Source organism: Chaetodon trifascialis, chromosome 15 (genome assembly GCF_039877785.1).
Source record: "Chaetodon trifascialis isolate fChaTrf1 chromosome 15, fChaTrf1.hap1, whole genome shotgun sequence".
Lineage (NCBI taxonomy): Eukaryota > Metazoa > Chordata > Actinopteri > Chaetodontiformes > Chaetodontidae > Chaetodon > Chaetodon trifascialis.
In genome coordinates this window covers 3,315,051-3,342,485 of record NC_092070.1, presented here as the reverse complement: position 1 = coordinate 3,342,485, position 27,435 = coordinate 3,315,051, and the positions used below count along the sequence as shown (strand labels likewise).

The 27,435-nt window shown below is 40.4% G+C and overlaps 1 protein-coding gene across 3 annotated transcripts in view; it reads left to right on the top strand.

Annotated features, from left to right (window-relative positions):
• The first annotated feature begins 2,667 nt into the window (after positions 1–2,667).
• Positions 2,668–27,435, top strand: part of LOC139344145 (syntaxin-binding protein 4) — a 75,232-nt gene continuing 50,464 nt past the window's right edge. The window contains exon 1 of one of the 3 annotated variants that reach the window (XM_070982098.1): positions 2,668–3,134. In XM_070982098.1, the coding sequence (XP_070838199.1) occupies positions 3,070–3,134 (65 nt within the window). In that variant the 5' untranslated portion in view covers positions 2,668–3,069. Of the gene's footprint in view, positions 3,135–25,427; positions 25,530–26,980; positions 27,356–27,435 lie in introns of those variants that run through there. The other 2 variants (XM_070982097.1, XM_070982099.1) reach the window with 2 other exon arrangements.

Sequence of the window (27,435 nt, the reverse complement as noted above, 5' to 3'; positions counted from 1 at the left end):
CGAGTCAAGAAAATACTCACAGTAAGAAGGAAGACCACATCAGTTAGGAAGCATGATGCACATTGTTTTTGTAAGGACAAGATTGTTAGCATTCCTGTCCATAATGATTATCTCTGCTGCTGAGGTGGAAAAGAAATCTGAGAGAACAGATTCTGTGAGAAAGTTTTGCACCACATTTATGAAAGGGACTTCTTTAAACAGTGGCAGTTTCTCTTTATGGCCAAAGGAACTATTCACACGGCTGTGTCTTATAGGAGTTTTGCCATTTTGCCAATTTTTCCTTTTTGTGATGGGAATTATGCGAGAACTAAAGGGAAATGGAAACTAAACTTGCTTTAACGCTAGCTTTGCCTCTAGTTTGACAGATCAGGCAGCTAGAGAGGCATTCAAAGTCCCAAAGTCATATTGCATTTGAACTCAAACTCAAACTTTTTCGATGATTGAGGATAAACGAGGCACTAGATTCAACAGCTGCAATACAAGTGACAAGGCAGAACCAAGAGCTGGACAAGAATCGAATAGAAAATGTGATGAAAGAGTCAAGAATACAGCAAACGCAGCCGTTTGCGCCTCAGAGGATTTTGAGCTAGGCGTCAGTACAGATGGTGACCAAAGGACACAGGCCCTGTGGATTCCTAGCAATGCCTCTTTTTCCAACTACTTGATGGCATTGTGAAGCAAATGACACAAAGATTTGAAGACATGAAGGCATGAATTTTTCATGCCCTGGATAATGCGTTATTTGGGACTTACTCCCAGCCTGCAGGATTCCCTGGCCATGAGCTCTCTCAGCTGGTTGAGACTTAACCACTTTTTGATGAACAAGGAGTGAGAAACAAACTACAGGTCATCTATGTGGAAGCCCTCTTTTACAAGCCACCACCTCCTAAAGATGGACTAACCACTGCCTTATCTGAGGTTTGCAAGCTGCTGCTCAACATACCTCTGACAAGCACATCTGCAGGGAGGTCTTTTTCCTGTCAGAAAAGTATTGTTACCTGAGAAACACCTGCGGACAGGAGAGACTTGGTCACTTGGCAAAGATATCAATGGAATCCTCTGTAACACTAAACTAACTAAAGTCCCATGGAGCGCTATATGACAAAGGTACTGGGCATTTTGTCTTTGCTCTACAATTAGAGGTGAGTAAAAAAAAAGAAAAGAAAAAGATTCATTCTGTGACACATATACACAGTGACACATAGGCTACTCTGTCCCTGTCTTCCTCTTGTTTCAGCACCATGGACAGCAAGAGACCATATATAGCAACTTGTATTCTGTAGAGCAATACAATATCTCCATGTGATCATATGGAGATTTTATCTATATTTGCCTTGCACCACCACTGTTTGTATTTTATAAAGGTCAAATTTCTACAGAGTCTAGATCGACACAATCTAGGCCCTGTAGAGAGTAGCCTGGCTCACAATGGTCTAAACCCAGCTCATGTTCCCTATTAGTGGGTGAACAATCCAACAGTTGGTGAACTCTGCTTCACAATGATAGGAAGAGCCGACATCGAAGGATAATGATGCCGAAGTCTTACTCTAAAGTCTATCAGCTGAGTAGGTGGAATCAGGGAGAGACTCAATGCACTTATGCAGTGGACCGCAGAACACATAAACCTCTGTGAGCAATGCCTTGTCTGTTGACTATAACCTCTGTACTCAAAACCATGACTGAATTAGGACACATGGGGGCATCATTAAATATCAGTAAGATAGTGTGCAAGAAGGGTGCAACTGCTTTCATTAATGCTGAAATAAAACTTATCTCTTTTATGACTACTGTCTTAACTGATTTAAATGTGGAATTTCATAGGACTTGATTTATGACTTGCTTAATTCTCACAGCAGTAACTTGGGACCTGGTTGTGACTTGAAGATTAAGTCTTGAGACCTGCTTGTGACATGTGCATGTGTGTGTGGCTTACTCCTGCCTCTGCACAGGGGCATCCCTAAGTTCTGCTGCTCCTTATTTTTGCCAAAATAATCCATGCAGTATCAATACTGCTTTCCAGAGATTCCAAGACATTGAAACAAACGATAAAACAAAACAACTAAACACACAAACAAAATGCTTGTCTGCTTATCAAGGCTCTGGTTTCTGAATTTCATTTTACATTTAAATACCAGTAGATGAGTTGCTTCGTCGTTGACCCATCCAGTTGATTCCACACTGTGGCACAGATATGCTGGAAGCTGCTCTTGAATGCATTTAGTTGTCAGGAGAAACTATGTACAGAAAGATCTGTGAAGATTGTCATTCATCCAGGTCATGGTACTTCAAATGATAATAATAGTTGTTCAGCTTTTCAGGTGAGCAATATTTGCATATTCATAGATTCAAGTTTTTCAGTTAACTTTTTATGATTTTAAGATATTTTAACAAGTAAGTTGAACTTTTTTTTTTTTTTAAGAAAAAACATTAAAGATGAATTACTATTCCAAGTAGACTATGTTATGTTATCATGTCTAACGCCTTTTTAAATTGAATTAAAAAAAAAAAAAAATGCTTTTAGTCTACAGTATCACAAACCAAGTGACAACTGATTCATAAAATCTGAGTCAGTGGCGTCATTAATTGGCGTCGTGAATTCTTCCTATCAGGTAGACTTCTTTTCCCGGCATGATTTATTGACTGTTTTTCTAAACGGACCTTGAATGCAGCAGCACTGATCCATAGGGGTCAAGTAACAGCACACAGACACGGGCTTCGCCTGCTGCACGGACAGTAGGGACTGTGAGGACTGCGGTGCGGCATTGAAATTTTGTCAAAACAGATGGCTTAAGGTCAGTCAGCAGGAAAAAGCCCACGTGTCGGTCAGATTAGAATTGGGCCGACAGAGCGTCCCGTTATCGTCGAGCAGTGTCCGTCTCATTGATCTGCAGGGGAATGAATGCTGACACATCCACGCAGTCAGCGAAGGCACCAGAGTCAGCCTCACAGCGCGAGGCCAGCTGAAGAGCGGGTAGAGTTATGCGTTTGTGGGACGACGGCACTTTGTTTCTACTGTGACACCTGACAGCAGCAGCGTGGGGCTGAACACCTGGACCACATTTGGATAATATGTCTCTGCTGAAGCAGCGGGGGAGAGAACTTGAGCGTTTCGACGGACTGTCGCTCATTTACTGGTACGTGAACAGAGACCAAGTTCGGGTCAACCCCGGCGCACGCGTCCGCTCTGGAGAGGGAGTGAAATACACAACGCCATTTGTTGTTGTTGTTTTTGTTTCCTTAAACTTTACTGAAAACCCTCCAAATCAATACCCCCGCCCCCTGATAAATTCGGCACATATCTTCTTTTCATAAAACCTGGCTCCTTACAGCTGCCTCACAGAGCGGCGAATACGTGGAATCATCACTCTTTTGCTTGGCTTTCTTTTAAAATTAAGTTTCCTTCTATCAGACAGTGTGTGTCGTATGCACCAGATGACCTGTGTGATTCATCATATACAGCCACATCAGCCTCGCGCTGTGTCGCCTGTAGTCTAACCTCTCTTTTTTGAAAATGGTCATATTTGTCGATACAATTTATTTCCATCAAATAAAGAATGTGCACACCTTGTGCATGTGCGCGCCTGCGTAGCCTGTGTGTGTGTGTGTGTGTGTGTGTGTGTGTGTGTGTGTGGTGACATAAGGTATAGTTGATTTTTGCCTGTTTTTTTATTTCAGCCACTCCGCACATGGAGTTAGGGTTATGGTGTTATCTCTGTGCTAATTTTGGCAAAACCTTTACTGTTGCAGTGATATTAGCACCTTTTCCCCTGTCAGTAAATACTCAGGGTAAAATAGGACATTTAAGGTTAAATTCAATTCAGTCATACTGACCTTGACAAAATTAAGCAATGTGATGCTCTGACACTGGCTGATTTATTATTGTTCATTTGCTGATATGCCATATAGGATTACATGACACAATATTTAGAGCCCAACAGGAAATACAGTCAGTAAAGCAACAGCTAGACCAGTTACTTCTCTGCCAGGAACACAATGGTTTCCATTTAAATATAGATAAATAAAGATGAAATGTGAGTGATCCCATGGGAAAGTAGGGCAGTTTGGGAGGGTGAATTCATTTTGCTCTTGTTTCCTGTCCTGAGGGGAGGAGTCAGTCAGCTAAATGTAGGTGCTGAGTGGACTGTTGGTGCTGGCTCAGCGGGGAGCGCTTAAAGGCAAGCTGAAGGGAGGTGATATAATACAGCTGGGTGCCCCCCTCTCTGGATGACAGCTGTCTGTTCCTCTCCCACAAACAGAACCACCCTTAAAGTTTCCCTCATGATTCTCTCCTCCCAGAAGTTACCCGAGCTCTGGGACTACTTTCTGATTTACGTCTCAGGAGCCCTAGAGTTTAATCCTGACAGCGAAGACGTAGACCTGGGACTGTTTCCACTCAGGATGAACCCCACCATTAAGACCAGGTAGGTGTGACACAGGCAGAGCCGGTGGTGTGGAGGGATGCTTGATAATCTGATAAGGAAGTCAGGTCAGTGAGGTCAGATTGTCTGGGTTGCTTGAAGTAAACGTAAATGAAGACTGATACAGAACAGGAGAACGAGAATGTGGAATGAACATTTTTGATGTGTAGATCAAATTCTAAATTTGTGATTATGCACTGAATACTTCAAAATACTTTAAATGATGTGAATGAATGTCTGAAATGCCTGCCTTAAAGGATTGTGTAAATGTTGCCAAAGGCTGTGTAAAGAAGGAAGTGACAGGCTGCGAAGTTATTCATGGCAATCTTTATTTTTGATTCTTATAGATTTATACATCATGCATGGTTGTGATGCTATTCCATTGACAAAATCTGTACACAGGCAGGCAGACAGTCACCTTGCAAAGTACTCAAAACTGCTTCTTTGCTAGTTCCTGCTGCAATGGGTGTCTGTAGGACCACATTTTGCCATCATGAGACACACACACACACACACACACACACACACACACACACACACACACACACACACACACACACACACACACACACACACACACACTCCAGGATGGAAACAATAGCCAGCCACGCTGTTGCGGCTGGCAAAAATACAATACCTACCTGTAGTGGCATATCTGTCATGAGAGTCATAGTTGAATAGTTCTTGAGTTGTGTGGCTGCAGTAATGCTTTGTGTGTGTTAAAAGACTGAAGAGTTGGAGCTTTCTTAAATGACCATTACAGCGAGGGTTCTGTATGTGTGGTCTGTGATCCACCAGGTGATCCACCTGCAAAGTGAAAAATCTTTTTTGGGATCAAAGCCATGGAGAATGTGTAGCAGTGATCACTGTGGTGTGTGTGTGTGTGTGTGTGTGTGTGTGTGTGTGTGTGTGTGTGTGTGTGTGTGTGTGTGTGTGTGTGTGTGTGTGTGTGTGTGTGTGTGTGTGTGTGTGTGTGTGTGTGTGTGTGTGTGTGTGTGCTTATTTTAGGACAGTATTCATTCAAAAACTCAAAAAATGCTTTCACACCTGTTGTTTGGTCTGCTGTTGCCTTTTAGTTCTTGTCCATTTCTATAATTCTTATTACAAATGAACTAAGAGGAGTGACCATGAAGTCTTATGGGCTGACAGATAACTCATTCATTGAACAGTTTTGGTGAAGTCATCCTACATCATCAGCGCTACATACAGGCCATGCTGCACTTTACTGAACCTGGTGTGTGTTTATCCTCTCCGGTGTCACAAAGACTTCATGGAGAAATGGCAGATGACAGGCATTATTAGAGACTGGAACTGGACCTCATCTGTCATAACGATGAAGAGGTAGAAACAGGCCTCTCTTTGCAAAATCTGTACTGACACACGTGTTAACACGATTAACAAATGATCTTGCATAATTGTATAGATCACTGATTTATGGATTGCTTAGGAGCTCTGGGAAGGCTGATGATCAGCAGATTTGTTCAGTCATAGCATAGTTAGAATTCATGCTAAATCACATACTATCATGCAGTCCTGTGGTTGCTCCACTTTGCAAAGTTGACTTTGAACAAAATTCACTCAGCTTGATTGAATTGTCTGAAAGTACCCTAAGTATCAAAGTGGTTTAAGGGACTGTGTATACAGTAAGTACTAAATGTTATTATGGTATAAGAAGAAAATCATTCATCATATTGATGGTTATCTGAAATATTAGAAAACAAATATCAGAGTCTGCCCATGATGTCACTGGGCAACTTTCTGGTACTATGTTGAACTCTTTATCAATAGCATAATGGCAGAAAGGCTGCAGTTCATACTACGGACAGCAGGTCAATGTCATTCCTGTTAGTGTCGATGTTTTCATCTCATTTGTCCTCATTTATGGTTCTTAAGTTTGATTCCAAAACATTTGACCAGAGATGCATGGAGTATGAATCACACACTGCTGCTGCCAACACAGATCAAACAGGATGTTAAGGCAGTGAGACAGATGGCGCTCTGCTGAGTGCAAGCACTGGTCTTTTCTTTTTCTGTCTGTGTCTCTTCCACTTCAGTTTCATATTTTGCTTTTGGCTTGAGATGCAGGGGTTAGACAGAACCATCAGACCAGTATTGGCCTTTTGTTCAAGTTGACATATTAGGCTGTCAGTCTCACTAACCTCTGATATGATGGAAGGAGGTTTCTGCTGTGACTACGGCATGTTTGTATTATTTTTTGATCAGGTGACTGATTTAATGTCATATATGGGCTGTGTACTTTTACTCAGCAATTAGTAACCTGAAATTTAGCTCACCGTGTCTCAGATTGAAAAAGGTTTTCTGGAACAGACCCAGAGGCAGAGGCAGAGGCTGGGCTTTATTGTTAACTGGCAGGGAGACAGATAGTGGGGATGGAGAATTGTAGAATAGCAGGTGTGTGAGGATGGACTGAATAGTCCTGCACTGGCAGGGGAGGACTGACGGGGAGCAGATGGTTTTTGGCTGGTGACTGGCTAAAGCTGGGCATGTGGGAAAGGAGGAGGTGGTGGATAAGAAGGTAGAACTGTGGCAGGAATCTGGAGACCACATTTAGAAGCAGGTCACAAGCTGGCTATTAGAAACTGATCAGAAAAGGCAGGAAAACCTCCTGGACAAATCAGAGTGATGATTCACTGATGAACCGACATGGAATTCCATAGGGGGTGTATTCAGGCCAAAGTCCAGGTGTAATATGGAGCAGAGGGCCTAAACAGTGAAATGTTCAATACATCTCAGATATAACTCTGTGATGATGTCTTTTAATGGACCCTGTTTTCTCACTGTTTGCTTAATATCCACCTAATCATCTTTTACTATAGTGAGCTACAAAGTTGCTGTTGCTCAGAAAGTAGAGCAGGTAGTCCAATACTGTAGGGTTCATGGTTCTCTGTTGAAGGCTATTTACTTTCGCTTATGGTTTCATGTACAGAAACAAATGGAAACTAATGGTTACATGCAGGCAGTGAAACATTTACATGTCAAAAACTCTACAACACGCTGTGCAGATGTCAGCAGTAATGTCATGAACTGAACTGATGTACTGAATAAAGGAAGGAGTAAAAGGACTAAAACACACAGACATACAAGTAGAATACTTTAAAAAGTGAGGGATGACCCAAAAGGCTTTATACTATCAAACCTACTATAGTATTTCATTTCTCCTAGGTTTTTTTCTGAAACACTGTTTTTGGCAATTACTCACTGGCAAATGAAAAATATATTATTAACAATAAAATCAACAAGACATAGTAGGAAGGGTTAGAAGCATTATCACTTTGAACTGAGTAAAGGGTATTCAGTGAGGTCTTTTCTTCTTAATGAGTTTCCCACCCACCTAAAAGAAAAACAAATCAGTTGTGTGATTTCATTGGAGAGGATTCCTATTCTTCACTGGTGTAAATATTTTGGAATGAAAATATTCGACCTTACACAGATCTAGAACAGTGACAGTGTCTCTCTAAAGCGTTGGTCTAAACCTCACAGATAGCACATTGTTTGTTCGGCTTGGTGTCCTTGACTTGATTTTTATTGTGAAAGTGACCACAGGCTGTGACAGCAGTGGCAGGTGTGACTGGATGCAATTTGACAGGTTATTTAGTCGACTCCTGTCCTGTGGAATTCAGGCCTCTGGTGGCAGCAAACATCACTTTATTTCTGCTGTGACAGAGGAAAACAACATGCTCTCATTAAGTCACCTGGCCTTAGCATCTTTCACCTCCTCATGTGGGACACATTGTCATGATGTACATATGTGCTTTGTTCTTTTCCCGTTAATTCATGGTCAGTGAATTGCATAATACAGCATGACAGCCCAGTCTAGAACAAAATGTCCTATTTTGTTTACCTTACTTTTATTTACTGTACTTATCACTGCCGCTTTTAATTCCTGTCTCCGCTGAAAGTGAACAGATGAATTCTCAAGAGGCTGCTGAAATGCATTCTGAGACACGTAAGAAATCACAGAAGCAGTAGATAAGACAGGTCAGTTACAACTCTTACTCAAGGTTGAGTGAGAGACGAGGGATCGACTGACGGTTAAACAACAGCAGTGTTAATGGGAGGAAGGGAATCTGTCGAGCAGCTGAAAGAAAACTGAGCTCCCAGTTCACTGTAATACATTCAAAGAGGCCATGACTGTCTATGACTTGTCTTACTTTTCCAAGATTATTACAGAGAATTCTGGGAACTCTAGAAAATTATTCTCTAGTATTGACCAGCTTCTTAGCACCGCCCCCACCCATCCACAGCTCTCTACATCAAACTGTGAAGAACGTGTCCACCTCCTGTGTTGACCCTGTACCTGCAGCATTTCTAACATGGGTGTTTGACAGTGTTTCGTCATGCCTGAAGATTGTACCTTAAATACATTTGTGCTAACAGACAGTCACAGGTACCTTCAAAACAGCTGTTGTAAAACCTTTACTAAAGAAATCCAGCCTAGATGGTAATGCACTCACCAACTACAGGTTGATATCCAAGGGTTATGTTATTTACTACTTTTGCCATGAAAATAATATACTGGAGGATATAATTTGCTCCCTGGATTAAATCTGAGGTATCATCTTGGCATTATCCCAGATTTAAGCTCCAAGTTCAACATAAACAAGACATTTTTTCTTTTCTTTTTGTTTTTTTTAAGAGAGAGATCAGGGGTTGTATTCACAGAACAACCTAAGGCTAGAAGTAGCTCCTACATCTTCCTGTTCTCGCAGTTACGCTTCTACCAATTCAGAGCCTCCTATCCTCAGTCAGACTGGATTAGGATCATTGACAAACTGTTATCTTCAAGTCTGTCCAGGTTCTCAGTGGGGTACAAGTCTGGGCTTTGGCCGGGCCACTTTGGGACATTAAAGCCACTTGGCTGGGTGCTTTGGGTGTCATGCTGAAAGGTGAGTCTTTGTCCTGGTTTTAAGTAGTGTGCTTGCATGTGCTTTATTTCTTTAGGGATGTCTCTGTATTAAGCTTCATTCATTGTTTGTTCAAGCCTGATTATCCTGCTTGTTGTGGTGGCATGATCCAAGTGATCAGCAGTGTCTGGTTTTCTAAGTATGCTTTGCATTTGGGCCAGAAAGCGGCTGTGGCTCAGGAGGTAGAACGGATTGTCCACTAATCACAGGGTAGGTGGGTCCATCCCAAGGTCCTCCTGTCTATGTGTTGAAGTGTCCTTGGGAAAGACATTGCACCCCAAGACCTGCACCTTACATTGGACTGTGTGGATGGTTGACTGGGAGGAAACTTGTAAAGCGGTTTGGATAAGAGCACTATATGAATGCAGCCTGTTTGATAAACATTTTCCTGGTTGTCTCATTTGAATGCTCCATGAAGGTCTGCTGGTTCTCCCATCTCTGTAGAGGAACTCTGTTTCTGTTTGAATGATCACACCACTTAATTGAAAATAATATGAAGTTTATGTTAATGACAGAAGATGATCATTTGTTGTATTTATGCTAACAATGTTCCACTTTGTATGATGTGTGAGGTGCATCAGACAAGCCACTTTGCCCTTGATCATCATCTTCATTCTCTCAGCTTCATACTGTGTTCATGTTAGCAGATTTGAGGTTGGGGATGAGAATTACTCTGTTTTGGTTTTAAGGTAGAGGGACTTACATAAAACAATATATATATAACAATATATATATATATATAACAATATAAATAAATAAATAAATTATTATTATTATTATTTAATATATTATTTAAATATATATATATATATATATATATATATATATAGCAGCATCCAACCCATCTAACCCATCATATATATATATATATATATATATATATATATATATATATATATATATATATATATATATATATATATATATATATATATATATATATAGCAGCATCCAACCCATCTACACTTGTCTTAATCCTGCCTACAAAGCTTTGATTGGTTGATTTGGGCAAATTGAGTTGTCAATGAGCACAGCAACAGACTTACATGACATCTTACAGATGTCTCCAGAACTTAGAATGTTCTTGCTCACCCTCACAGGTGTTAAGAAGCACTGTTGAAAATGGCAAAATTTAAAAGGATTCAGGGTACAGAATAGGAAAGACATAATAAATAATAATAAAATAATAGAGCATTTACTCTGCTTCCTGTCATCTGAAGTCATGATCACTTCAGCCAGATCCATGTAATGGAAATTTTGTCATCTGGCTTTTCTTGCAAGGATTCCTGCAGACATATGTTGGTGGCCCTGAATTTATGGCCATGCTTACATGGACTGCACATGAGTGGACCTCTCTGAATTCGCTGACATCCAGTGTACGAACTAGTGTCATCAAAGTCTGTTTGGGAGTGTGTCCGTGCCTTTGTGTTAGTGTTTTAATCTGATGCCCAGGGATGTTGAAATGTTTTACGGTACTTTCTGGCATTTTACTATATCCCTCTAAACTCCTTCTGGAGTTGTCTCTTACATTTTGCAGACTCTTAACAGACACTGTGAGAATGAGCTTCATTCTTCGTTGTCAGGTAAAATCAATGTGCAGTAATGGGATACCAATTCACCCCATTCCCTCTGGTGATGATCGATTTGCTGGGAATGAGTCCTTGGGTTTGATTTTCTCTCCACAGAAGATGTGGATCCTGAAGCAGACTGCTGACTGGATTTGCCTCCAGGGAAGTTTGATTGTTGCTGATTTCTTCTTCTTCCCCTCAACCTATCAGTGTTTGCTTACCAAGCTGAGTGGTCTGTTGTGTCTATATAGGAAAAAGGTGTCTGACATCAAAGATGTCCTGTCCTGTTCTCTTTCTTCTTTTGAAATGAGAGAATGTAAGTGGGCTGCTGCTACGTGCCCTAACAGTTGTAATTAGCTGAGATGAGCTCCATGCCTTTCATTCAATTGAAGGCAATTAAGTAATTAAGAAAGCTCTCACTTATGGATTTCAATGTCCACTTTTCCCTGTTTCAGCTTAGAATTGAGTCAGTTTGTATTTAGTTATATGTATCCTCTTTTCAAAAGCTTTGAAGCTGACAGTATTGGAATATAATAATACAGAGTGGAGATATTAAAATACTTCAGTATTCTGCAACGCTGGTTCCAATAAACCTGGGATGCTGCCTAAAACACAAATAAAAACAGAATGCAGTCATTTGCAAATGAACTGTGTTTACAAACAATAGTTTTCCAAAGTATTCCTGAGTCAATGTAATAATATCTTTTATCCAATCGTGTGTTCACAAAGTGGTGAACCTCCCTCCATCCTCGCTTGTGAATGACTGAGCCTTTCCAGGATGCTCCTTTCATACCCAGTCATGATACTATCACCTGTTACCAATGAACCTGTTAACCTGTGGAATGGTGTTGTTGGTGTTTTTGGAGCATTCCACAACTTTCCCAGTCTTTAGTTGAAATGTGTCACATTACATTACCACCTTTTACTTTGATGACAGCTTTTTGCATTTGTGGCATTGTGTCAGTCAGCGTCATGACGTAGTCACCTGGAATGCTCTTCAATTTTCAGGTGTTGCTCATCAAAAGTTAATTAGTGTAATTCCTTGCCTTCTTAATGTGTTTGATATCAGCTGTGTTGTGCAGAGGTTACAGAGAGCATTATGGCAAAAGCCACTTAAGTAAGGAAAGAGAAATGACAGTTGATCAGTACTTTACGACAGTGGGTCAGACAGTCCAAGAAACACAAGGAATGGACATTAGACCATTGGGAATTTGTACTTTGGTCTGATTAGTCCAAATTTGAGATTTCTGCTTCTAGCCACTGTCCATGAGAGACGCAGAGAAGGTGAACAGATGGTATCTGCATGGATGTTTCCCACTTCGAAACACTGAGGAGGAGCTGTGTTGGTGATGGTGGTGATGGGACACTTTGCTAATGAGACTGTTGGTGATTTATTCATAATTCAAGGCACACGTAACCGGTATGGCTACCACAGCCATACCACAGCAGGGACATGTCACCTGATCTGGTTTGTGCGTAATGGGACCATCATTTGTTCTTCAACAATGACCCAAAACACACCTCCAGGCTATGCAAGACCTAATTGACCAAGAAGGACAGTGATGGAGTGCTGTACCATCAACCAATGTTGACCCAAGTGAGACGGTTTGGGTTGAGTTGGACCGCACAGTGAAGGAAGAACAACCAACAAGTGCTCAGTATACAGAAACTGTTGGAAGACCATTCCAGTTGCTTCGTTTACCCTTTTGTCCCATGTGTTGTTTTATTGTTTTGATGTCTTCAGCAGTAATCTACAATGTACAAAAAAATAGAAAAAGTAGCTTGGACTGGTAACATACGAAACATGCCTCTGATGAAAAAACGTTCAGAATCAGTGTTGCACATTGTGTTTCCATTCTCTTCTTTTTTTCTTCTTCTTCTTCTTATGGATTTATGGCAGGCTAGCCTCTCACAAATCTGGATTAAGCTGCACTTCAGCACATGTCTATTTCCAAAAGTGTCATCTGTTTGCGCCGTTGAATTTGCATGTTGTTGTACTGTATGCACGGAAATACATTTCAATGTGGATGGGTTCACTCACTAACAGTGGTGGACAAAGTATTCTGCTCCTTTACTTAAATAGAATACCACACTGAAAATACTCCACTACAAGTAAAAGTCCTGCATTCAAAGCCTTACTTAAGTAAATGTAAATATTGTGAGCAAAATGTAAAGTTTTTCTATAATATCTGATGTTTCTGAATGAATGCTATTGCTGCATTTATGTGCATGTTGCATTTTGCCACTGTTGATGTTTGAGGCTGAGCTAATTTTATCTCATTTGTATGCTGATGGGTAGTTTAATCTAAATCAATGCATCATATTCCATAAGATCTTCATATATTTGTAATGTCCTGTGAGAACCACCTATCTCTAAAAAGTCAACTTTTCGTGATCGTACTTCAAAATTTGTACTTAATTACTGTACTTGAGTAAATGTACTTAGTTACATTCCACCACTGCTCACTGATGACATGTTGCATTTGATGCACATACTATGTAATTGTAGACTATGAGTCTGTGAACTGAACTACTGTGAACACAGTACTGGCATATCAGGAGCTTTTTTGTTGATATGATGTATTTACACATCCAGCAGTTACAAAGAAACATTACAGTTCATTTGGAATCCATTGTTGTGAGCCCAGTGTTCACACTTGTTTCACTTCATTTTTTCCAAAGAAAAATGTCTGGCAGGTAGTGTACATGTCCATTGGGTTTATTACAGCTTTTTCTCAGCCTGTTGTGGCTGAAGAAAACACTATGACAGCAGTGAAAGTGGATCAGCGTGATGATATCTCGCAGTGTGAGAGGACCTGATGGACGACTTATACACCATCTGATTCTGGTTACATTGCCTTGTGCAAACATACATATGTGTTTTGTATGTCTGTCTGTATGTGTTGCCATTAAATCTCAATTTCCCTCTTTATCACATTGGTCCTACTTAACCTCTGATCCGCTTACATGGCAGTTAAAAAAAATCTGCAGGTACTCACAGGAAATTAAATGGAGCAAACACAATCTCTAATGCATGTTATCTCTTCTCAACCTGCATCTGTCCAGCTTGTTTATGCATTTTCAACGAAATTGTTATTCCTCTAAACATCTATTTGGAGGAAAGTGTCTTGTTTTAATTCAAGATAACATGGGTAATAATCATTTTTGTAGGTGAAAAACAGAAATAAGTTGGTCCTCAGTTGGAGCTAGAAAGGTCAAGAGTACATGATGTTTAAAATGGTTAATGTTAATACAGTGATTTCGTCCTTCGTGACTGTAGTTTAGAGGTTTCTACTTCAAAAGCCAACATTTACCCAACTTTAAACAAAATAAATCTACTTGGAAAATGAAGAGAGAGGCAGGAAAAACACTACGGAAATAATCCCAGACGAACCTCTGGTAATCAGCTGTATAGGCACGCAGCAGTGGAGTTTTTTTATCCTTGAAATATGCAAATGCAAACAGAGACTTGGTAATACTTTTAATTAGTATTTCAGAGCAGGGAGAAGCCTTTGATACTCTTTTCTTGTTTTTCCACGCTTCTCTACTGAAGGCCGAAGAGGCCACTGGTTTGATTATTTTTATTTCTCAAGATCACAGAATAATTGTTTCACGATGCTGATGGATTTTGTTGCCTAAACTTAACTGAAATCATGATCTTTCAATAACCTTCACCAAAAGAAAAAGTGAAAGTGGTAGAAAGAAAAGAGCCTCAGTAAGAGAGCGCAACTGTTAATGCACTTATTAATAAAGGCACCCACATGAATGAAACAGGCTTGACATTAGACTTGATTTTGTGTATTACTTTAGGTTGTTTTATATAGACAGCCAGCATTGGCTCCACGGGAGGCAGTGCTCCCACCCCCCCATTCTGTGTCCCCTCACTTCCAGAAAAGCATTTCACTGCTGACTCCATCATCAGTGTAAGTTTAGCAATGACTGTGGTGAATGGAAATCTATTGGAAAACTTCTAGAACATACAGGACACAGGGAGATTATTTGGATGTCTTGTCTGCCTTGTCAGTTTGCTGTGACCTTGTCATGTGTCCTGATGTGTGTTTTTGAGTAAAACTTTGGTTTTTAGTCAGATTATTTGGAAAGAGGATGCACAATTTAGAGTTTTTTATTTGTCTGTGGGGAGCATACCACCAAATGCTTTGACTTTCATTGTGTATGACTGCTTCATCACTTGCTAGTGATTTGGTACCTGCCTCATGCACCTTTGGATATTTGATGTAGTGCTGATGCCATAGAGAGCCAAAGTGAAACTTGCAGGCTGTGTTCCAGAAATAAGAAAACCTCATTCAGAAATTGACATTTGGAATCATGCTAATTACTAAAATTCCACTTTAGAACATAACCATGAGGATGATACATGTTTTCACTAGCTCATATTGTGGTTTACTTAATATCTGTGTTTTCAGTTGCATATAACATACACCATTTCCCAAAAGCCCTGGTCCTTCATGGGTTAATCATGTGAGGAGGCTAGTGGAGTGGCAACAGCTAATTTAGACATGGCTGTAACAACAGCAGGACACTGATACCTGAGAAGCAAAGACCTTGTTTAGACAGTAGAGATCATAGCGACAGATTCTGTTGACTCTTCTGCAGATGTGACACAGAACTACTAATTCGGATTGTTGGAGGCAATGCTGGACAACAAATGCAAAGCATCACCATACATTCTGGTCCTGTCCTGGTTTGATCACTTAGTGGGAGAGTAAAGGCCAGACTTTTGAAGAGGTATTAGAATCTTAATCCCTTTTAGATTCACTGTTCTACACCAATGCAATATCTCTAAACTCTGAAGGTAGAACCTTATGGCAAGTGCATGAAACACATTAGACAGCGTTGAATGTTTTTTCTGTAGCTGTCTTAATTGAGTATATAAAACAGGAAATGTATACAGTATTTGAAAGTCTCCTTCCGTAAATCGCATGGCCTGAAAAGAAATGAAAGAGTGCACATGGATCAGGATGAAGGAGAGACAGAGAGTTAAGATGGTGTAGTTTGTGCACAGGCACTCTGGTGAAATGGGAGCTGTAGTTTTTTGTTCTTTAACTTTATTAAAATCACGGGGTTCAAATATATTTTTAGGTTTGGACACAAAAGTAACTCAAATATCAAGAAAGGGACAAGAGACCAAGTAGACAGGTGGTATATACTCAGTAAAAAGGCAGACAGGAGTCAGGAATTCAGGCAGGCGAAGGCAGAAGTACGAGGTACAGGCAGAAGATCATGCAGGCGGGCAACAGGCAAAGGGCTGAAGTGGCTGGAGTGAAGTGAGGATGATAAGGCGATCTGACAGGGACCAGGTGGAAATGGGAAATGACAGGAACAGCAGTTATAGCAGGTCAGGAGGGAGTGGCAGGGTGTGTGTGATGAATGCTGGTAGTATCCCATATGCACACAGTATTGATTTGATCCGAACGTACTGAGCCCATGTCTTTTCTCCGCCTCCTCCAGCCACCAGCTGCTGCTCATGTAGACTCTGTAAATGGTTCAGAGAATCACCTATTGCTCCTCAATGCATTCTGCGTTGTATATTACATGACCTCAAGTCTTGTCAAGGCTTCTAGCATCATGAATCAGAGGTGGAATGATGTTCCTTTCTTGGGATATTTAGACTTGGAATTCTCAAATTCCTATCACAGACCTCAAATAGTCGCTTTAGACCCTCACATTGATATCTAATCACATTTACTTGCTCTTTTGATTGATCCAGCTTCTAACTAAATATTTGTAGTTTGGAGTTCACTTTCACTTCTATGTTCCCTTTCATTCACATAGTAGCTGTACTTTAATGTTAGCTGATTGTTTCAGCCATGTCACAGCTGTTAAATTACTGCTGATGCCAACACAACTTGCTGTCATTGCCTCACATTAAATGTTTTCCGCTGGCGAACCAGTGGGAGGCTTTCATAGTGAAGAAGAAAACCACAGTGTATTTGACACTGAGTAGAACTGCGTTAGTGGTGCTATTCAGGTCTACACAACCAGACATAGATATGTTCTGCAAACCAGCGCACCCCAACACTCCCTCAACCCTTGTTCCAGCCTGGCAATGTTTTGCTGAGCTGTGAGTAACTCTTTCTCCCACAGCACATCAAAAAAATAAAGTACATTCAGCACATTTTAATGAGAAACATTAGATGCTAACATAGCTGCGTTTGTTTAAGCAACTCCATAAGGTACCTTTACATACTTGTCCAGCTGGGGTTCTCCCAGGAACCCAGATGCCTGGATCTCTCTGGACCTGTTAAGATGTCTTCTGTTCACTGAACCTGCAGCTTCTCTTCCTGTCTATAGAGGGCAGCCTTGTAACTGGAAACACTTGACAGTGATCTCTGTAGTTTTAGTCTGTTCTTTGTAATGCTCTCAGTTACACACACACATGCACACACACACAGTCATGCTCACACAAGAGTTATAAGTTTGCGTATGTGTGTGAGCATGTGTCTCTCTGTGATTGGGTCTGGGCCTGTTTGATTTCTCAGTGTGGATTGGATAATCCCATAATCTGATAACGACCCACTGTGCAGATTTAGTGATTAAAGTTCTGAGGCAAATGGTTGTTGCCATGGCTGCCAAATAGAAGAAGAAGAAAATAATTCGGTGTGTGACAAGCACTTGTGTGCTTCTGTGTGTGTGTGTCTTGGGGAGGAAGACATATATGCTGTTAATACATGGCGGAGTGCTGTAATGTGCATATGCAATCTGAACATGTATTATTGAAATGTGTTTATTGGTTTAAGAGAGACTCGGTGTTGGCATGTTTGATCCTATCAATCATTTAAAGGATAATACAGTGATTTCCTTTCTTTCAGTTCAATGTTCATTCATTTCATCACATGATGAAAATCATGTAGCAGAGGCTTGAGAGGTGCTTAAATAGGCCAGTCTGTCATAGCTGAGTAACCAATATTTTTGATTGTCAAAGTTATTTATTCTTCATGATGATAGGCTATGATTGGGAGCAGATTGTTAGTTTGTTCAAGGATACTGCGACGTGCCAGCTTTAAGGACTGTTTCATACAGAAAAACAATCAAATTCACAGTGTGCCGTTCATGATACCCATGCTAGCTAAGTAAATCTTCTGAGTTTCAAATATTAATCTGTAAGAGTGTCATTATATGAATCCCCTTTCTACTTACATTTATGGTCAGTATTTCCTCCCATTAGCCGTTCAGTTCGTTTGCACTCTGCGTTCGCCTTCCGTGCATGCCATTCAAATGAATGCACAAGGGATTCACAGAGTAGCTGCTCACGGCATGATGCTGCCACCACATATGTCATTTCCAACAGATCTCTGGAGCCTGAATCATTGTTGGCATATCGCTGTCGGCAATTAATTCAAATGGGTTTGGACCATTTTTATCCTTTATTTATTCAGGGAAGTCTCACTGACATCCAAACTCTCTTTCGCACCAACACTGATTCGACTGTGTTGGTACATCAGTCTCTGAAAATCTCCCACCTTAAATTTTCAACTTTCATTTGAGTCCCGGCGTCCTGTGCTTGAGCACCTTCTGACTTTACAAAGTAGGCAGCAGAAAAATCTACCGAATAAATGAAACAGATCAAAATGTATTAGGTGATTCACTACAGTTTAAAAGCAGTGATGCATCCCCTGGGAGAGCCGAGAACACTTCCAGGCTCTGTTTATGTCCTGTTTTGTCTCAGTAAATCTGTAAGGAACATTTAGGGAAAAGACACATCTCGCTGAATGACAAATGACAGCCTGCTGAAACCAACAATAGTCTGGATTACATATTTGAAAAATGAAACAGACTCAGGTTTAAAATTACTGTAAATTTCTCTTTGGTGTATACATCTATTAAATCAATCATAGCAGCCTTTGACAGTATGCAATCAAATAGTTTTTTTTTTTTCACTAAATCCTCAATACTAAATAAGTTATACATTATATTACATACATTATACATATAGCCCCCCCCCCAAAAAAAAGAAAAATTCAATGAATGCAGCTTTAAATAATTACTTCTTATTGGATTGTAACACAAAACAAAGGTGATGCTTACTCAACAAGATTGTGATTGAAGAATAATCACTTATTATGCACATTTGCCTCAAAATTAAGAAGAATATGAGTATTTTAAGACCCTGGCACCCCAAAGCACATTACCAAAAACCAAAATTCTCAACCTCAACAGTGTGTGGATATGTGACAACACCCAGCAGCCTTTAGCTTTTTGGTTCAGGTCTAAAGCACCCTTCAGTTCTTCAAAGCATCTTTGTGAGACGCTTTGAAGGACTGCTAAGCTTCTCTAGGTATTAGATTTTTTAAAATGCAGGATTTCATATGTTATGTAATGCAGTGACTGATCAAAGTAAACGCAAGTCACCCAAATCAAACGCTCATTGAAAGAATTTAGGTGGCTTACCCCAAACATTGGATTGCCATTTGAAAAACACACAAACACACCAAACCACTGAATGTATAATATGAAATATGGATAGCAGACAAAACCAAGCTGCTGATCAATGTAAGGCTGAAGGTCTTGAGTGAGAGTCATGTCCCTCTGAAAAGCTGAAAGATGATGAGCGGAAAAACAACTGCCTCATATGCAGCAAATCTTCCATGATGATCTTCACAGCTTTTGTTGTACAGAGAAAGCAGAAAGTGTAATCTTTCTATTTACATCAATGATAAATACTAATAATGTAATACAAGTGTTCCCCGTATCACAGCTGCAGACAACTATTCCATCATTTTCTTTGTTTCTTTATTGCAAGCAAGAGTTCTGCAAAATCTTTCTGACTTAAAAAGGCCGTAATGTATGTCAGGCAGCACTTCCCCTGCAACAGAGCGGGTTACCCTGGAGACCATCACAGTGACGAGCTTTAAACCTGTGTTAAACTGGGTCAGCGTGTGTTGACCAACCTTCTGTCGACATAGAGCCAGATGTATGAATGATGCATATTCATAAAAACATGCATGTGACACTTACCACACATAAACTGGCATCTCTAGAGGAGAACGCAACGACACACTGTGCCCTTCATGCATACGTCAGACCATGACACGCACACACATCACACTTTCCACTCTACAGTCATCTGTAAAATGTCAAACAGCTACATTTGTAAACTTAATTTTAAATAGTCACTTATAGAAGTGATGAATTCGATCAGTCATATTTAGATTTTTTTTTTTTTTTACATTTATTATTTCAAGTTTTCTCCTGTGTTAATGATCTTTTCATTCTGTCCTTCACTGTGAGGCACTTTGTAATGTCTTTTTCACTAAAACTTTCAATGAATAATTGATTGTCTTTCTCATGTTTAATAGGAATAACGAAGATGTCACCACTGGTCATAGTTTACAAGTAGACCTTCTTAGCCACAGTTGTGTTATGCTCAAACATAATGACAGCTTTCCTGTCACTGTTGGAAAACCTCAGAGTCTGTAAAACTGCACTTCCTCTTTTTATTTCAGTTTTTTGTCATTGACAGGTCTGGTGAGTGAGCATTTGGTATGTCTGCATCCATTTGTGGATGCATAAATCAGGCTTGTGCTTGTGCACATCTCAATCACATGAAACAGAACTAAGCATATGCATGACTATAAATCTGAAGACAATATTAAATATACTATTTCAGTTTCTGTGCATACAGAGTTTGTTGTTTGCTGCTTCTGTAGAGATTTATGCCACTGGCCTCTGGGTTTTGGATGATGGTCTTTAGGCTTGACTTGACAAAATGAAAATAGATGTGCAACTCAACTTTGACTTTAACACTAATGACTTATGACTTTGCTTGGTCTTTGAGACTTTTGGCCTGGAATGACTTGATATCCTCCCAAAAATGACGTTATAAGAACTCGATGAAAAATGACACAAATGAAAATAGCCTTTTGCCTAACACTGGCACATGTACAGCATTGTATACATTATCCCCTCTAAATTTACCAATACATAAATGAAATGTGCGCAACAAGTCAATTCCTTAGTTTCCCGATACTAAACATTTGAGTGTAAAGACACAACAGCAACATCTTTTGACACAAAAATGACAAATGATTGAGTTTGTTGAGCTAATGTGACTTACAGTAAATCAACAGCATGTCAGGCTCTCTGTGTCAGTGAGCTGCTGTGGGAGTGATGGTCTTCTATCATTCATTCTGTCCTGCTGCTGTTATTTCACAGAACGATTGGCATGTTGGTGTGTAAGTGTTAGAACACCAATATGATGAAATTTTGATGTAAAATCATCACACACAAACACACACACATGCACACACACATGCAAAACCAGTCCATCATGTTAAACTACTTTGCACCCTCGATGTGTGTGGGCAGTAATCACTAGTGGTACAGCAAAAAACCTGAGGATATGGAATTCAACCAAATATGCTGAACGGACATGATTCATTCATGATTCATCCGTTATTCTCAAACCTCCATCCCATATTCTCAAGTGGCCATCCAGTTCTGCTAATAATTTTCTTGCCGGGGTACATGTAGGGACATTTTTGTCATGTACAGCACGTGGCCAGCATTACCAAATGAGATGACAGCAGTGACAACGAGTTGGCTACCATAGAAGTCATGTGTCAGCCAGGCTTACATCTGCGCTCCCAAAGCCTGTGTCTGGAGTCAGGACAAGACGGCTGGGTTAGGTAAGAGGCTGGACAGCCTCCAGCTTCTTCCAATCTTAACCACTGGGTAAACATCAGAAACCCTGGCTGAGAGGGTGTGTAGCTTGTAGATTGGTGTGGAAACAGTGCTAAAATAAGTTCAGTGGCACCACTGTGATCGGAAGTAATGGTTCATTTCATTTGGGAACATAAAGATCTTAGAGACAGATCTATTTAGTATTTACCTAAAACACAATGTATAGACTCATACAAATGCCATCCCTCTCAGTCTTCACTTATGACCCACCAGCAGTGTGTGGTGGTGTCTTTATCTGCAGAGACCCCGCCCTCTGTATTTTCTTATCCACTTCTTTTGTGGTCAGGACGTTTCTAGGCTGCAGTCTTTGGACAGTTGGTGTGTAGACCCCCGCCAATAACAGCACAGCAAGGTGAGGTCAGGACTTTGTACAAAGGCAGCAACCAAGTGCCAGACCTAGAGGAAGCTACAAAAATGATGGATAAAAAATGCAAATCTAGTGAGGTGAAAGACCACACTGGATCCAAAATGAGAGAATGTGGATGAGGATGGGTCTGTTTTATGTTGGACAAGAGGTGCTAGCATTTAGCTTAATTAGCTTGCTAACAAACTTGCTAGCTTATTTTTTAATGAAAGAAGTAAAGGTCTGTAAATAAGGACCTCAAACTGCGTGTCCGTCTTTGTTCATCATGGTGTGTCCTCCAGGGTCTTCAGAGAGGGAATTGCATATATTTGTAGATTACTAAGGAAACATATTGTCAATCGTGCATGCCGCAACAAAGCAGTCAGTCCCACAGACTGCGTGCACTGCACTTCACTTTTTTGCCAATAGCACATTTCTGTGCACAGTTAGAGATGGAGAGAATATTGGCAAAGCATTGATTTCCTGCTCTGTTTGAGTGGTGTACCTGTCGTTAAACAGACTTCTCGATGTGTTCATCACTTTCTCTGGCTGCAGAGGAATTCTCACCATAAAAGAGGTCTTTAATGGAATCACAGCTCGTAAAGCATTAATTGTAGGAAATATTTTTGAGTGTTAGTGTTGGAGGTGATAATTGTAGGCTTCATTCCTTTTATTTTTGTAGCTTTTCTGACCCTTATCGGGGCTCTGGACTGCACTCATGTGCAGTATACGTATAAAGTATCTGTTTGATCCGCACGAGGCACACTTTGCCAATAGGAAATCAGAATCCGAATCAGCTTTATTGGCAAAGTATGTGTGGACATACAAGAATTTTCACTCTTTTTTAAAGAGCACTCAATCAGCGTACTTGCAGAGGAAAAAAATGACATACAGCTCAATGAGTATGGAGAGTGGAGGCACAGTCCCACTTAGATAATGTTCTTAAGGCCACTACTGAAATGCTTCGTGAAATTATTTTTCTCCGCTTTTGACTCATCTTGGTCCACCGTTCCTCCGCGGCAGACCAGGAGCGGTGCCAGCCGCCAGCCAATGCCGGTGCCCACGCCCGGGGACCCATCCTCTTTCGTCACCATTTGTCAGGTGGTGATCTTCTGGCATGTTCTCCTGTTCACCCCGGGTGAACATGCAACATGCAAACTCCACACAGAAAGGCCCTTTTTTCTTCGAGCAGCAGGCTGAAGACATGGTGGAGGACACGCCACAGCGGGATTCGAACCAGGGACCTTCGAGCTGTGAGGCGACAGTGTTACCACTTGTTCCACCGTGCCACTGCCACTGTCTTTACATTTTCTGCATTCCATAGCAACAACAGCAACAAGTTTCATTATTGTTTGGAGTGGCCTAGGTGTTGTGTTGTATTCATTTGTTAATATTCACTTTTGTCAACTGTGGTCCCAGTCTGAGATGGTCCTTGAAGGTCTCAGGGTCCTGCAGCCAGTAACTGTAGGAAAAGAACACACTATGAGCACTTCACCACACAAGTGGGGCTTATTGTATCATTTCTTCATTGCTTACTTCTGGCATCATTGAACATATAGACATCCTTCTCATCCTCCTCCCTTGACCCTTCACCCTAAAACAAATCAAAACTCTGTTGACCACTTAACATTGACAGTAAAACAGTGCTCTAAACTTTATTGCACTTTTCTCAGACCTGCACGTTGTCTGGTGGCTCCAACAGACACAGAATTTGCCATCGCTATGAAACAAAATATGATAGAATGAAGGCTTTGATCAGGAATATGCAAATAGATATAACAGCCTTTCCTGTAGTCACTCCTTATATCAGGTGGCAGGAACTCAGACGCTGTTCCCCCAGTGTTTGATAAGTATTTTCTTGGAGTCTTGTATTACTTTTTGTTTGTCAGTTTTGTGTTTTTCATATGTATTTTTCAATCAGCTAAATTACAAACACCCATACACACAACAAAAATTGTTCAGAAGGCACCATCATAGTGACCTGGAGAAGAAACGCCACATTTGAGGCTGTCTTACCCTCTGAAGAGTTGACCTCAAATATGTCCTCTTCCATCAGCGGACACTACATCTCCACATCTTCAACATTTGAAGTCCAATGGATTGATTTGTTATGTCTTTTAAGCTGCGCTAGTCAGTAATTCATAATAACAACTGGTGCTGTCAATTGATTAAAATATTTAATCGCAATTAATCTCATGAATGTCATAGTAGGCTTGCTTTGTCCAAATGTTTATATATATATATATATATATATATATATATATATATATATACAGCAATGTGTAGTGTTATTTCACACTAACATTCTCACTTTGAGTAGTCATTCACATTTGAAGCAAAATCTCACACAATTTGACACTGTCAATGAACAGATGACAAAAAAAATTAAATACTTGGTTACAAAAAACAACCCTTTCTAAGGGATCAAAACAGGGTGATACAAAATAAAGTTACAAAGTGCACATCATTGTAAACTAGGACTCAGGCTATAGTGCAGTTAAACCATGGTTAAACCATAACTTTAGTCTTGTCAGTCGACCCATCTGGCAATTTTTTGAAACTGAACTTTCCATCCAGATCCTTGTTCGCATCCATTTCGGCGTTTCACGCTTGACATCCACAAGAACCGGTAACCTACTCTTTCACAGCTAGCGAGCAGGCAAGACCAAACGCGTGCGTGGGGCGTGCCTATTGTTTTGTTTCCAGTTTACAATCGGATCCTGTAGTTTTTGTAACGTTACTAGCAGTGGCCACACCTTATAAAAAAACTACAAGTTCACTATGTCACAAAGAGCGTTAATCGCGCAATAAAAAAAATAACGCCGCTAAAATTGATTTGCGTTAACGTGTTAATAACGCAATATTTTTGCAGCACTAATAACAACGGATCAAATGACTGTGTGCTCATAATTCTCACCAGCTCTGTGGAGCTTTTTAGCCTATTTTAGCTCATTGTTTTGGTTTCCAGCTAACAAATTAATTGTTCTATGACCAGAAACACGATGAATGCTAACGTCACATCATTTTCACCTGAACATTAAAAACTGTCAGCTTTTCAGGTTGATTTTAATGTTGATTTTAAATGTTGTTCTGCTGCCCCCAAGTGGCCATAGAAAGACAGAAAATCTTTCATTCAGTTAATGCAGCTTTAAAGGCATGACTTAGATGTAGTGCCACACACAGGTGTCACTTAAACAGCTGTTAGTTCCTGTAACCAAAGCAAACAAGTAAGAATATAGTATAAAATATGAACTAGTAGGCTCTAATGTGTGTGTATAGTTTTGAAATGTTAGAAATGTTGTGTAATGGCTCTGTGCAGTAATTGAGTAGCCCTATTATAAAGGCCTATATTTAGCACATTGTTGTGCCATATGGATTTGTGTGTATTATCCCCTTGCCATAAGCTTATCATCTCCTCATCAATTGGCACCCTTCATGTAGTGTGTGCGTGGCAGCTGCAGTGCATCATGACGGAATAAGCAGAGCCAATGTTAACAACAAGAATCAGACATCCAGGCCTTTCCACTAAAACAGACATGTTCCAAAGGTTCAAAGTGCCTCTAGGTTTTGCAAGGTATGTTTTCAACTGTTTCACAGTCCGATAAACCAGCAGATATTTCTTGTGCCTGCATGCCAGGGATTATGAAGCGACGCTGAGCTGATGTGGTATTCTAGGAACTTTTCACATATATTTAGCTTTGGTAGTACAAATGTTGGTAACTCGTGTTTGTACTAAACGAATCTTTAGTCTGCATGGACCTACACATGCATCCCGAGGAGATGTATGTGGGCTCAGGCTGATTAAAGTTGCCAGTACGTGCTATTTCATGTGAATATTCAGTCATTTTAAAATTCTTTTTTTTCAGTGCTTTTTACTTTTACTAAAACATTTTGCTGACTTTATCGTATCAGATTGATGAATAAGAATATGTGTGTGTTTATCTTATCAGGGCTGCCAATGTTTGACTTCATCTTGGGGTGACTTTTGTTCCTAATCTGCACCAATCAGAGAGTAATGGTAGACCCTATATTGATAGAATCTGGGATTATGGTATGTAACCAGTGTTACTTGGTTTGACTTTTGCTGTACTAGAAAGGCTTTGACCTTTCCATGCTCACCTGTTCATCTCTATTGCTGTCGCAGTGTTTTGGTGTGAGAATTGTTTGGGCAGTGTGAGACTGAAGGTGGAAGTGTGTGTCACAGCAGAAGTATGGAAGCTGGCAACACTGTTTTACTGGAAAAACTTTTTGACCATCATACATGGTAACTGTTAATTCTTCTGAATCCCAGCCTGATTAAATTCCTGACATTTTAGTCACACTTTTCTACCTTAACGGAGCACTTAACAACTTCCATCTTAATCCATAGATTTGAAGGAACCACCACAAATCAAGAGAGAAACATAATTGCAAGACAGAGCCAAATTTAGCATAATAAAACCATTTCACCACCTACCACTATGGTAGTTCTTCTGTTATTTTTTCATTTCATACAGGAAGAACTTGTTCATGTCTTTCCAAAAAATGATCAGTAGATTGATTGACAGTGACTCTTAATCGTTAGTCGCAGCCTGGACAAGCAGCAATAAAACACAGATGCTCTGAAGCCTGAATGACAAATGACAATGCTAAGTAATGGATGTCCACTGAGGATTAAACTGTTGTTTCTAAATGGAGAGCCGGGTATTTATGCATTAATGTGTTTGAAGGCATCCCAGCCCCTCCTGCTCTGTTACAATCTTCTTTGGCTGCACAGTTGCACAGAGGAAATATTTGATTATATTTAAACATTTTATATATTCTATAATGTCATCTATATCCAGAATTGTGTGTTATTTTTTTTAATAAGCTCTAGATGGTAAGTATTACAAAGAAATTCCAACAATGCCACCTAGATAAATCTTTGCACATTGGTGAAATATTCCTCATACTTACTGTAACTGGTGAAAACAAGACTAGTCTAATAATCAATAGCAGTAATTTTCTGGAATGGACAGGCTTTGCTGAGACTATCCCTTCCAGTTCAACTTCCTGTTTCTAGCAACAAATAAAGCTTCGCTGAGGTGGAACAGGCAGAGGAAGATGACAGAAAATGTGACAAACCTCTCCAGATTCATCCAGAGCCTCCCTGCTGTCTGTGGCCCTTTTCACTTTTTGGCGACTTTGGTTATGTAAGAGATTAAATCAGTGGGTGAAGGTGGAGATGTTTGGAGCGGACAGTCTGCTGAACTGGAATTAGAGGCAGCCTGTGTAGACGCTCCAGCATGTGGCTGAAGGCTGAGGGCTGAAGGCTGAAGGCTGGGGAAGCTCCGTCCGTCCGTTCGTCCTACCTGAGAAGCGGCTCCATGTCAACATGCCAACCTTTTCAGTCATGTATAAAGGAGCAGTGATCATCAGCAGGTAAGGCGGAGAAACGGGGTGTGTGTGTGGAAGGTGTGTGTGATCGGGACCCCGCTGGACGCTGCTGCCTGCATACTCTT